Source organism: Rosa chinensis, chromosome 1 (genome assembly GCF_002994745.2).
Source record: "Rosa chinensis cultivar Old Blush chromosome 1, RchiOBHm-V2, whole genome shotgun sequence".
NCBI classification, from domain to species: domain Eukaryota; kingdom Viridiplantae; phylum Streptophyta; class Magnoliopsida; order Rosales; family Rosaceae; genus Rosa; species Rosa chinensis.
The window spans coordinates 44734887-44749138 of NC_037088.1; the positions used below are offsets into that span (position 1 = coordinate 44734887).

Genomic DNA, 14252 nt, shown 5'->3' on the forward strand with positions numbered 1-14252 from the left:
GATAGGAAAACTGTAGCTCTTTTTGAACATATCAACATGAAAGTACTTATCAATATAATCATATACATTTTCAGAAGCAGCTTGTAATGCAGCAAGACGGTGAGGACAAGGAAAACAATTGATCTGCCATTTAACACATGAACATGCATGATCGGAAAGGTTGACTACATACGAAAAGTCAGATCAAACCTCATAAACTCCAGGACTTGAATAATGGACACTGAAACGACGAGATTTCTCCATCTGCACCTTCAACCTTTCCTCCATTTTGGGAGTTAGTTCTGTGGTCCAACGTTCGGCCTCTTCCCTCCTTTTACCCGCCATCTCCATTTGTTTAATTCTTGTCTGGTCCAGCATACAATAGACTGGCATCAAACGCTCAATTGCAATCCAAGAGTTAAATGATTCAGCAATCCCATTAGCCATAATTCCATATCGGCAGCTAGTATAAAATGCACGGCACCAATTTTCCACAGGCAATTCAGAAAGAAAAGGGTCAATAATATCGGCACCTCCAACTGCTCTAAGTAACCGCAAATTGAAACGGTATTCCTTCTGTGTAGATGAATATGCAACCTTAAAAAACTTCTGCTTTACATCTTCTATCAATTTTGAATTACCTTTACCCCTATATTTACTGGCAAGGTTCGCCACCAAGTGCTTGTAACAAAATAGATGAGGATTACCAGCAAATACCTTATCAAAAGCGCTCAACAATCCAACACCCCGATTACTAATAAATGTGATAACTCTTCCTTGAGGTTCAAGCAGACTCTTCAAATGCTTGAAAAAGAATGTCCAGTTTGCATCTGTCTCAGAATCACAAAAACATATGGCTAGAGGATAGAAACCTGCATAAACCAGATCACAGTAAAATCAGTCTACTGGGGGCCAATAATGTTGTTATTGCACGGCATGAAACTATCACAACGTCGCACAGCAATGTAAAAATGATATCTATCACAATTAAAGAAACTAAAACAAGCAACATTAAGCACACAGATGAAACTAACAAAAGCAAATATTACTAGGGGCCAAGAATAAATTTATGGGGGGCAATAAACAATACAGTTACCTTGATTCCCATTCCTTCCAGTTGCAGACAGAATCTGCCCCTTGCAAATGCTTTTACCAAACGTTCCATCAACATACAACACTGGCAAACAGAATTGGAAGCCTTCTACACAACCTCCGTAAGCTACGAAAAGCCTCTGAAAACGATTTGATGATGGTTCAACCTCCAACACAAAAGAAGAGCCGGGGTTACTCTGCAAAACAGCTTCCTTATACCAAGATAACTTGCTGAACGTGTTTGCATCGGAACCATAAATTGCTTCCTTGGCCCGATGCTTTGCTTTCAAGGCAACCTTGTATGAAATATCAAACCCATATGTTGATTTGAACTTGCTCATAATCTCCCGTGGCTTCAATGAAAGATTAAAGCTAACATCTGCAGAAATGCAAGTCTTGACAACCTTGGATCCCAAAAGCTTGTGTTTTTGAGTCCTAACTACACCCTTGCAAGAGTGAGTATTATTCAACTCTGTGATATAAAGGCAACCATTGGCAGATGATGAAAAAGCCCGAAGATGCCAATCACAACCTTCAGTTCCAACATTTGCACAGACTGCATGAATACGGTCCAAATCATTTCTCAGGAATACAAACTTGAAACCAAGTGCAATTGCATACTTCCTGAGCTTTTCACGGAGCTCAGCAGCGCCATGAAACTTATCCCCGATATTATGAATATAAGAACTCCACTCATCAGACAAATACGTCTTGTGAACTTTAGTCCTGAATGCATCACCCAAATAATCATCTTCATCAATAACTTCCGAACAACTATCCACAGAACAGTTTCTCCTACAACCTCCCCCAGTCTTTAAAACTGAAATATCGACACACTCTAACCTATGTATTCTGGCAGAGCAAAATAGCATCTGGAAATCACGATCATTACGCAGAAAACAGACTTCACAACCTGGAACTGAATACTGAAGCTCAACAATATCAGTTGGGGAAAACTGGAATGTGCGGAAAATGTCTTCATACAACTCAGAGTAGCTCATGCATTGATTCAAAGGAATCATATAACCTTTGCCAGAGTAAAGGCACCTAGCAACCAGAGGATAAGTCATAGACCTACGAAGAAAACACAGGCAAACGAATCTATTATTAAACCTAAAACACATATTACTGCTACTCAATAAACTGAATACTGCCCCCCCCCCCCCCCCCCCCCCCCCCCCCCCCATAATGTAATCAAACCTACCAAAACGAAGTAGAAGCAGTACCAAACAACTTTTAAAATGATGAAAAGGATAAGAAAAAACAACAATTACAACTACTTAATAACACATAAAACATTACTGCCCCCCAGTATAATGATTACTGGTCCCCAGTAATATAGTCAAAACAGCCATAAAAAATTTGTAAGACGTAATAAATTGCAATGCATTCAAATAAAGCATTAGTAAGCAACAATTATAGATACTAAAATATCGTTGAACAACATTATTGGCCCCCACTAGAAATATTATTGCCTACCAAGAATATAATCAAAACTACCGCAACACTTCGAAAACAGCTCAACCGCAAAATCCAAACATGAATTCACCAAAAGAAACACGAAATTAATACAGAAACTCAAAACTAACACAATGCACTCAAAAACAGCTGGAAGTTCAAAATCAAAATTACAAAAACAATTCATAACCAAAACAAACACCTGGAAGCTTTGATTCAGAAAAATCAGTTCGAAAATAAGACAACAATTCGTACAAAAAAATTCCTAAAATCAAACATATTAAACAGAGCTAAAAGCCAAATGGAATAGATAGAGGTAAAGAAACAAAAGCAAACCGCAGTGGAGGAACACAAAGAGCATCTGGATCATGATCCATGTGAAAATCACAGTAGAATTTCTCTCTCTATGAATCTCAAAACTTCTACCACAAGCTCTAAATATAAATTGCAAGAGCGAACTCGCCGTAAAGCTTCACACACCGAACTCGCCGTAAAACTTCACAAACCGGAACCAGGGAGCTTCTCTCTCCTGTCTATGTAAATCGCACAGCTCCTCTCTCTCTCTCTCTAAAATGATAGAGCTCCACACTCAAAACCCAGGGGGCTTCTCTCTCTACAGATACAGCCGAACCTCTCTCACTAAAATCGGAGAGCTTCGCTCCCTAAATCACGTTTCTGTTACGATTTCAAAACGTTTCAGTTATAGAGGGGCAAAAGTGTCCAGAAACTTGAATAAAACAGCCACGTGTTGAAAAAGTTGGGTAATTGGGGTTTAAAAATGAAAACTGATGATTAAGTTGGCAATCTCTTAGAGTGTTTGGGTAAATGGGGTTAAATGTCCCAGAAATTGGGTAAATGATCATTTTCCCTAAAGTTTATATATATATATATTTATATGACATAAAAATAAATTAAAAATTAAAAACCGCCTTAGCGCCTAGCGATTTTTAGAACCTTGCTTTGAAGAATTGGAAAATTTGGAAGAACGATTTGAAGGTAGAAATTCTAAAACAATCAAAAACGATCTATCGTTTGAACCCGACATTCGATCGTTTCGAGAGACAGAAGCTCTCAATGGACAAAGCGATCAATCGTTCAGCCCTAGTGATCGATCGATTCAACAAGCAAAAATTTCTAGTAGCCAAACGATCGATCGTTTGGTCCCCAACGATCGATCGTTTCTTGAGACGACTTTTTTAGATAGTTTGGATCAAAATCAAGACGTATCTGAAACTCACACATAAGATATTCTCCCTTTTACTTAACCAACTGAAGATCCCGCTCAGAATGATCTACCTCAGGTACCTCTAAACTTTAATGAGTCTTCTGGGTTAGAAAGTGTTGAACCTAGGAAATTAGAAAGGGTTACCATAGGAATTCCTAAGAAACAATATGAACCAGATATTGTAGATACCCCTACTGGCAAGCTAGTTTGCTATCTCACCAAGCATAAGTAACACCCTCTTTGGGGGCCCACAAGCCATGGTGGGACCCAACCACGACTTGCATCTTGTAGCCCGATGTCCAAGCTATGCCACGGTAGTCCGAAGCGGCCAATACCTCACCGGGAAGCCACCTTCCCAACCTTGCCAAGTTGCCTCCATAATGAACCTTTCTAGACTAGAATAGTGTTTTGCATCCCACATTGGAAAACAAGTGTAAGAGGGGAGGCTTCCTTACTTATAAAAGGGACCTTCACCCACTTAGATCATCATCCCATTACATCTCTTGAAATTCTCTTGGGCCGCAAGACCTAAACACACTAGTTAAGCTTTCAAGTGGACGTAGTCTCCTGCTAAGACGGGAGATGAACCAGTATACTTCTTATGTCATGCTCTCTCTCTCTCTTTTACGTTAGTTAGACCCCCCTCTGTCACTTACATTAATAGATATCAATGCCAAAGCTAGATATCCTATAGCTAACTTTATGTCTAACCATAGGATTTCTGGGTCACATGCACTTGTTATTGATAAATTATCTACTATATCTATTCCTAGTAACATGCAAGATGCATTGGAAGCTCTTTAGAAGAATGCAACACGGGTGCTAGTACCTATGCCGGTGGAAAGAAGACTGTAGAATGTTGTTAGGTGTTTACTGTGAAGCTTAATGCAATGGAACTATTGATAGATACAAGGCGAGGTTGGTTACCAAGGGATATACACGACGCTGTGGGATTGATTATGAGGAGACTTTTGCACCTGTGGCAAAAATATATACTGTTCGGATTCTAATCTCACTTGCAGCAAACAAAGATTGGCCCTTGCACCAGTTTGATGTGAAGAATGCGTTTCTTAATGAGAATTTAGAGGAAGAAGTGTACATGGATGTGCCCCCGGGTGTTAAGAATTACCCAAGTGACGTTGGCAACGTGTGTAAATTGAAGAAGTCTTTATATGGCCTGTAGCAGTCTCCAGCAGCTTGGTTTGGAAGATTTTCAAAGTCCATGAGGGCCTTTGGATACAGACAGAGCAATCCTAACCATTCCTTGTTTATCAAATGCAAGAATGGTAAGATTACAGCTCTTATTGTGTATGTTGATGATATGATTGTTACAGGGGTTGATCCGAAAGAGATGAATTAAATGCAAAAGTATCTGTCAAAGGAGTTTGAAATGAAGGATCTGGGACAACTGAAGTATTTTTTGGGTATTAAAGTTGTAAGGTCTAAGAAGGGAATTTCACTTTCACAGAGGAAGTATGTCCTTGATTTACTTGCTAAAACGAGGATTCTAGACTGCAGACCAATCGAGACACCCATTAAGATGAATCACAGACTTGCTATTTATCCTGATCAAGTTCCAACTGATAAAGGGAGGTATCAACGTCTTGTAGGAAGGTTGATTTATCTGTCACATACTAGACTTGATATTGCTTATGTTGTGAGTGTTGTTAGCCAGTTTATGCATTGTCCTAGTGAAGAGCATATGGATGCAGTCTTTTGTATTTTGAGGTACGTACTTGAAGATGGTGCCAGGTAAAGGGTTATTGTTTGAGAAAAAAGATGAATTGGAAGTTGTTGGGTACACAAATGCAGATTGGGTTGGTGATAAAATTGATAGACGTTCTACATCTAGGCACTTCACTTTTGTTAGAGGGAACCTTGTCACTTGGCGTACCAAAAAGGAGAAAGTCGTTGCCAAATCAAGTGCAAAAGCTGAGTTTTGAGGTATGACACATGGAGTTTGTGAAATGTGGTGGATCCATAATGTCCTGAAAGACCTGGGTTACAAGCTTAAAACGCCTATGGATTTACATTGTGATAGTACAGCTGCCATTGAGATTACACAAAATCCAGTTTAGCATGATAGAACAAAACATGTGGAGGTTGACCGTTATTTTATTAAAGAAAATCTTGATATGAAATTTATTCGCTTTCCATTTATAAACTCAAAGAAGCAATTAGCTAATGTTCTTACTAAAGGAGTGTCCAGGAAGATATTCGACAGCTCGATTGACAAGTTGGGTGTTTCTGGTGGATTTCTCCTAGTACTTCACGTAGAATGCTATACCACTCGGGGTACCGATCCACCTACTGAATCCTATACTAATAACGCACCGTTAGGGGAATAAACCGTACCGGACGGTTTATACCTCTTCGATGCTAGAGTGAGATTCTTAATAAACAAATGGATCGAGTAATAGAAAAAGGAAAACAATTATTAGCTTAAAAAAGGTGGGTGTGTTGATCTTTAATACTCGAGCATGGGAAAAGTGTTTCCCATATCTTCGATGTGGGATGCAGGTTGTCCCTTTGTAATTATCAACTTTCTGGTGTGCATTTGGACGGACTGTGCTAGCCAAGTCCAGGGTTCTTATTGTCTGAGGTGTTGCCTCCAATGAGCACCATCATGGTGGGTTGTGAACCTGACCTTTGGCATGGTATATGGGCTTTCCTACGGGCCCTAGCTGATAGTGCCAAACCTTAGTGGTGAAATATCCATCAGTATGTACAAGTCCCCCAAGTTCTCGTTCAAGATGTTTCTTGGGTGGGGACTTGATAATTTTTTTTAGGCGCAAGGTTTGGCACTATTGTGCCTATAGGGAGTCCCCCAAGTTCATGGTTAAGAGATGTCTTGATCAGGTTGCTTTGTAGGTAGCTACTCTACAGCTCACCCGTCGTAACCCGGTAGGGTTGGATGAGGGCTTGAGACTCTGGTACCCGTTGGGGTCCAAGAGAGGGCTTGAGCCTCTGATACCCATGGGATCCAAGAGAGGGCTTGAGTCTCTGGTACCCTTTGGGGTCCTGAGTGTGAGCCCCTGAAAATTTTGTTTAATCTTTAGAAGGTAATTTTCGCCAATAAGATTTTTTTTGCAAGGTGATTTAAGTAAATGAATTAGTTTCAGAAATTATTTTGGTCCCGAGACCACCTATTGGGCCGGCAACCTAAGTTTGGGCCACGATTCGTCCAATTAGGCTCAGGAAATTGACAAATTGAGTTTACATCGAAAGTTCAAAAATTTCGTTTGTGACGATTAACGGCTAGTCGGTTACGACTTACGAGCCCAAAACATCAGAAGTAATTAGCTAGGAAGATTGGGTAATTTGTCGCAAGGGAGAAACAGACATTTCACATGTGATAGGTTAAAATAGGTGAGGAGAGCCTTTTCTCCCTCACTCTCAGCCTCATCTCTCTCTCTCCCCCGACCTCTCTCTCTCTCTCGTCCTCCCTCTCTGCCATCGCCAGAAACACAGCGTCCGGCCACCACAAGACGTCACCACCAGCTGATCCAACAGCCAAAATCTACCAAAGCCTAAGAGAAATCGTTGCCATGCACCGCCTATAGCCACCAAAAGCGACCACCACAGTCCAGTCAAATAAGACGAGATATAGAGAATGAATTTTCTGATATATTATTCATCTCACAGTGGAGGTATATAAAGTGGATTACAAGAATACAATTGACTTGCGTCTCTATTCCCTACTACACATAGAAAAGGTAAGTACTAACTACGATACAATTACAATATTTTACATCCTTAATATTATGTCATGACTCATGCTAACACTCCCCCTCAACTTGGCGCATATACATCAACCATGCCCAACTTGCTTAGTGAGTCATAAAACGCCTTCCTGAAAACTCCTTTGGTAAGTATTGTTTGGCTCCAAAACCAGTATGGGTGCAAACTGTCTCTTTTGAGCGTGTGCGCAGGAGTGCCAGCACCGTGGGGTGCAGTCGTCAAAGAATCCCTTGACCTGACTTCTTGATCAAATGATGTGGACGAGGAGAACACCAACCCCATCACAAGGTTCTTTTCTCTGTCTTCCGAAAAAGGACTTCTTGCCTTACAGGTAAGGGATTTGGTTGTGATCTCTTCGCGACACCGAATCGATACTCAACGTTGTAGGTTGAGCATAGCAATCTCTGGGAAGTTTGGAGAAAGCACGGGTTTGCTAAAGCGTATCTTTAGCTTCGCTGGGTTGCGAGGGCGTTATCCTTGCTTCGCTGGGTTGCAGGTAGGTTTGCTCCGAAGAGACTTTGATAATCGTTGAGATTAGTTGATTGAAGAGTTCTTCCGCATTCGTCCTTGAAACTTGGTATTTATACCTAGGGTTTCGACTGTTCCTTGCCATAGAAGGATTATTGATTGAAGTTTTCTATTTGATCACCGCGACTTGACTCTAATAAGGGCTCATTTTCCTTATGGATCACAGAATGGGTGAAGCTGTAACTCAAACCCAAGTAGGTTTATTTTTGGGCCGCAGGTATCAGCCCGCTATACTAAATCCCCTAAGGGATCTTGCCAAAAATACTTTTGGGCTCAAACATTGCCCCTCAGGCCCCGAAATTAGGCCCGTGAAAATGTAACTGATTGAAGGGGACTTAAACGACATGCCTGACGATCGAAACGAGGCCATTAATGAAGGTCGCGCCCATTCGCTTTGCAAAACATCTTTTCGTCGTATCGTTTCCCTCACAAAATCTCTTATTTAAATCCCGCAACCACTTCAGACCTGTCACATTAGAAACCCTTCCTGTCTCCTAAACCCAGAAAACTTTCATACAAATCTTTACAGAAACCCAGAAATGGCTCCCCCAAAGAAGATGATCATTGATCAGGAAGAGGAACTTAACGAGAAAGCCACCCATACTTGGGGAACCAACGTAGGTGCCCACTGTTTCATCCATACCAATGTCCAGAGACCCCTGCTTCTCAGACTCCCAAACCAACATGCCGGGTTGGGTCATTCACGGCGAGATTCCATTCCGGACGAAGCTCTCGCCCTCTACGGCCTGCCCATCCGACTACCCATTCCGGTCCTCAGAAGAACACCTGGAGATTTCACTAGCTGGGGTGCGCATCCGCACAGAGCCAAAATAGGGCATTGGCCCACCATCATCAACACGGCGGAGCTCTTATGGTATCGCGAAGCGCGGGCGCGAGATCTAGCTCGCTGGAACGCGACTGGTATTACTCAGACTATCGATCTTTGCTTTTGCCTTCCGCGCAGTGGCAATCGTTCTCTGCTAGCTGCCTTTCTTTGTTTCTAGAACACCACCACCAACACTTTTGATTTTCGATTCGACCAAATGAGCATCACTCTGCTAGACATCCTCACTATTACTGGGTTACCCATCGACAGCAAGCCCTACGTATATGGAAAATTTGACTCTGTCACATTCACTTCGACAATGGCTCATGCAGGCTGCAGCTCCCATAGCGGTTCCTACCCGCGATGGCTGACCCATTACCGCAAAGAACAAAATACGACCGAAGGAATTGCTTTCCTGGAGTACTGGCTCTGCAAGTGCATCTTCTGCACCTTCGCCAACAAGGCCACTGGTCCTTGGACTTCTCTCGCCACGGCCCTCTACAACAGCCACCGCGTAGGGCTCGGTCAACTGGTTCTGGGCACCCTCTACAGTACTCTATACCAAGCCACCGTGCATCCTTTCAAAACTACCATCTCAGGCCCCTTTTGGATCCTTGATTTCTGGATTCAAATTTACTTTCCATTTTTTTGCCGCTACGACATTCCGCCACTACCACCGGCTGACACCCTTCTTGGTCGATGGCTCTGCTGTGAGGCAAGATACACATTTCCACCCTATTTCGAGTGTTTCTCATATTTGTACCTCCTGCACGAAATGACCTACCTCGACTTAGTGATCAATAGGAGATTCCCGCCTCTACTTGAATATGGGTTCCTTCCTGGGGATCCTAACTATAGTGATCGCGCGCGCTTGGCTTTTCACTGCACGATCTCCTGCTCAGACATCAGGCTCGCCGCAGAAGAAATCAATTATGAGCTTTACGCACCCAACCACTTTACTCGACAACTCGGGCTGATCCAGTTAGTGCCATTCCCCCTCTTTGATGCCTGGAACTAAAACACCTCTTGGTGCAGAATTGGTCCCCCAACTGGGCCTCCGCCAGCCTAAAGCATGCTGGCACTGGACTGAAGTCTATGATCAATGGTGGAAAGAGGTTTCTGTCAACTGTTGGAGACAAAAGGATGATGAACTCTTCGCGACCATCTTCCAAGATTTGAGGTATCCCTATGACGCTGATATTGAATTGCTTGCTCGCTTCCTGATGAGGCGCGATCTCCACTACCTGAGCCGGCTCCCCCACCCGCTTGAGCCCCACGTCTTGCTCAAAGTGGCATTGTTATCCGCGAGCCCTCACTAGAGGTAACTGCCCTTTTCCTCTTTCGCTTTTTACCTCCATTCTTTTCCCCTAACTCAAATTTTAATGCAGCAGGGACGTATTCCGCCTTCTGGCAATCGCGCAGTGGATGCTTCTCCCTCCACTAGTGAGGCCGCTAAACAAAAAGCTGTAGCAACAGAGCCCAAAGTTGAAGACTCTTCTTCCGATGACGACGCCCACAAACTGTAAGGAATCTCTCTTAGAATCTAATATTTTGACATTTCCCTTCAAAGTCTAACTTAATTCTCTTTCGATCTTAACAGATTGCCGCTGCTTTGGCCCGCAAACGCTGTCGCACTGACCCGTGGGCAGAAGACAAACCACTTTCTTCTCGACTGGTACTTCATACCTAATGCGAGCACTGAAATTTTCATTCCATCATTATGTCTGAGTCCATAACGCTCCTTACTTTCAAGTCCATCGTAGGTCCTTAAGGCCAACTGGTGAATGATCATCTACTGTTGGCGAAGGAACACCCTCTTCTCAAACCCAAGCGCGGCCTGATTCAACCAATCATCCACCTCCAATCAATATCGCGAGTGATTCGCAGCTGCCCCTGGTACCAGTGCAAATTCTGGATGACAGCTCGCCTGAAGCTGAGGAAAGAGCGCCACTAACAGATACATCTCACGAGCAGCTACATGCAACCCTCCTCTTGGAATAGATATAGCCCGATTCAGCCAATCCGCTCGAGATTGCCCAAGAACAAGTGGCATTCGATGCTCCCTGTGAGTCACCTGTTGAAGAGGTATGTTTCCTTGTAAACATTTCCACCCTGACTCCCTCCTTACTCATTTTTACATTCTAACACCTCTTTCTAAGATCAGAATGTCTCTCCTAGTGAAGAAGTGGTTGTCACTGCCGAGGAAATGGCTATCGAGAATCCCGCTGAACCGGATGGTGGAAACTTGGCTGACCAGGAACCTACCCCCCATGCCCCCCAAGTGCTTGAAGCAGGGGAAGAAGTACCTCATAAACCAGTGCCAGAGGCAGTTCCTATCGCGGAACCTCTTGAGGCCCCTGTCGCTATGGATCCCAACCTGCCACCTGTTCCTCCTTCAAGACTAGAGAGGCTAGCTCGCGTGCTTGAAGTGGTCCCACCTGGGGTTGTAGATGATGCTAGAGAAGGCCTTCGTCGCCTCCTGGGCCCCCGACATCTTGACCCCCGCGCGCCCTCGAGAGTTTTGGAATACCTGAGGGTACTTCTCCTCGAATGAGCCATTACTGAAGCTTAATTTATTGATATTGACCAGCTGCTGCAGGATCTTCCCCAATGGCTCATTAAAAAGGTGGCCGCAACCGCACAGGCTAGGTAGACCCAAGCACAATATTAGGCCCTTACTCATCAAATGGACAATTCACGCGACTCTTTGGGTGATCGTGCCAATCTCGTCAGGGAGCTGACGCTTGCGAGAAACCATCTCCGGTCCCAGATTCAGGATCTTCAGGCCCAATTAGCTACTGTGATGGCCAGGCTTGCCCATGAGCAATCCCAACTGGAACAACCCCTAGCCACTTTCGAGGCACTGTCATAGGAACTGGTCTAAGCTCGCGTGGCAGCCCAACAGGCCGCCCAAGCTGCTGCTGATGCTAGCTTTTGCCTGGATGAACATTTTCTTCGCCTAACTTATGCAGGCCAGAGACTTTAGGCCTCTAGTATTAGGTCCATTATTTTGTATGAACAATATTAATATTATTACCAATTATCTCTTTAGCCCGCTTTGCTGGCTCAAACTTCTGTTTTATCCTCGTAACAAAGCGGTATCAATTTCGCCCTAACTGCTCATTAAAATAGTTTTGAAAGGGATAACCTCGAAATGGGGCAGTTACCTCCTTGGAGACTGCTCTGTTGTCCACGCGTATTTAACTTCGTTCATTTCTGAGATCATAGCATTGAATTCCCTTGATGACCATATTGATGGCGTTGAATCTACTTCAACTGCCCAGATCAAAGGGCTGAGGCCACCAAAGTTGGCCCCTATAAATACCTATACTTGTAAGAGTGCAAATACACGCAATCATGATTTTTCCAGAAAATGTCTTGCAATCCCTACTTTTCTTCCTTCTATTCTGAAATCGTCTCTTATTACTATCTTGCTTTTAGCCTCTATATCATAGGCTTTATGGCTTAATCTCACTTCCTGGGTAGGCCTTATGGCCTAATCTCAGGTTCAGCCGCATGTCTTTGGCCTCAGAAAGTCTGGATGGGATTCACCGGTTCCAGTTAGGTTGAAGAACACGCGGCGCTCCTAACGTGGAGTACCACATTCTAGGGAGTCTCTCCCCTTAGGTTCCCTTGTTTAGAGCAAAAAGAAGAAGGGTGGAAGGCCACTTGAGGCCCTACGCTCTTCTTCGGCCCCCTACCTCAGGGGTTTGAAGGACAAACTTCTGTTTTTCCCCTTGAGGGAGTTGAGGCAACTGGGCTGCGCTCTGCTCTGATGACCATCTCCATCCCGGAGGATAACTCACTGGAAGGGTTGCGATGGATTATTTCCTTCCCTCCCCTTGCAGTACCAATGGTAGCAGCGGCGACTCAGATCAGAGGAGGGTGAAGAGAGGAAGAGGAAGAGCGATCATTCCACTAATCCCTCTAGATACAAAAACTCAGAAATTCAGAAATTTTTTAGAAGATCTAAAATCCTTATGATTTTCAGCCACTGTTGGCTTTGTAATTTGCAAATGTATTTATATTGCTTTTCGCCACAAAACCACTTTATGAATACGAACATATTTCTTCCTCCATTTTCAATATCTGTCTATATAATATGGCCTCTAGTATAGGCCCTGTTATATGCTTCTAACACTTACTGTCAAAAGAAAAATGAAATATTTGTGAAATATTTGTAAAAAGTAAAAAGTACAACCAACAAAAGGGATATATAAGGCCGCTAATATAAGCCTTAATGCGTAGAGTGTTGCCCCCTAGTCTTAGTAGGTGAAGCGAAGACAGGAGAATAAGGCCACAGAAAAGGCCGAAATGGAAGGGATGGCGCAAGCCAAGGAAGACTATGGTTGTCCCTCAGTCCCAAAAACAGGCGGAGCTGGTGGATCTTTGAATTCCCAAACACTGGGGTAATATTTCTTCAAGAACCTGCCATTGATGGGGTTGCGGTGGAGGTTGCTGTCCAAATCTTTTAGGTGGAAGGCCCCGCACTCCAAAATTCTGTGAACGACAAAGGGTACTTCCTAATGCGGAGTCTACTTACCGCGGCCAGTCAACTTCTCGCCCAATGGAAAAATCGCCTTCCAAACAAGTTCACCTTCTTTGTAACTGTGTCCACGTGTCCACTTATCGCAGGCACGAGTGATGCGTTGCTTTTCCATCACTAAGCTATCCAAAGCCTCTAATCGCTTGTCACTAAGGTCTTCATGCTCCTACCACATAACCTGGACATAATCTTCACCAATAAAGTGATGCTGATCTTGGACGCGCAGGGATTGAACATTTACTTCCAAAGGGAGAACCGCATCGTGGACAAACATCAATGCATAGGGGGTGGTGGCAGTAGGATTCTGCTTGCAAGTGCGATAAGCCCATAGTGTCTCATGCAATGTTTCGTGCCACTGGCGAGGGTTCTCAACAAGCATCTTTTTCAACAGAGTAATGATGATCTTGTTACTGGCCTCCGCTTGACCATTGGATTGAGCGTAATAAGGTGTGCTATGGATAAACTGGATGCCATAGTCATTGACGAGCTTCTCTACATCACCACCCATGAATGATGCCCCCCTGTCAGACACCAAAACCTCTGAGATGCCAAACCTACAGATAATATTGTGAAAGATGAATCAGCGAATGGCGGCATCGGAGGCCTCCTTCAAAGGTTCAGCTTCCACCCACTTGGTGAAGAAATCAGTAGCGACGATGATGAACTTGTGTTGGAGTGAAGAATGCAGGTGAATCATTCCAATCAAGTCCAAAGCCCAGCCTCGCGCAGGCCAAGGTTTAATAATAGGTTGAATGGGAATATTGGGAATGTGCTAGACTGGTCCATGAGCCTGACAATCTTGGCATCCTTTCGCCAATGCAATACAGTCCTTTAAAATGCTGGGCCAATAATACCCA

At 43.7% G+C, this 14252-nt stretch overlaps 1 protein-coding gene across 1 annotated transcript; it reads right to left on the reverse strand.

Annotated features, from left to right (window-relative positions):
- Window positions 1-334: 334 nt before the first annotated feature.
- LOC112167610 lies at window positions 335-2141 on the reverse strand. The gene is made up of 3 exons (XM_024304656.1): window positions 1076-2141; window positions 464-851; window positions 335-365 (listed from the first exon to the last, which is right to left on the reverse strand). Exons 1-3 carry the CDS (start codon window positions 2139-2141, stop codon window positions 335-337), a joined length of 1485 nt encoding a protein of 494 aa, XP_024160424.1.
- Window positions 2142-14252: the final 12111 nt, after the last annotated feature.

Coding starts and splice junctions, on each gene's coding strand:
- LOC112167610 (XM_024304656.1), bottom strand. CDS start 2,141: ATGACTTATCCTCTGGTTGCTAGGTGCCTTTACTCTGGCAAAGGTTAT. Junction 852..1,075: donor TGGAAGGAATGGGAATCAAG/GTAACTGTATTG, acceptor TGGTTTATGCAG/GTTTCTATCCTCTAGCCATA. Junction 366..463: donor GAATTGCCTGTGGAAAATTG/GTGCCGTGCATT, acceptor GTTTGATGCCAG/TCTATTGTATGCTGGACCAG.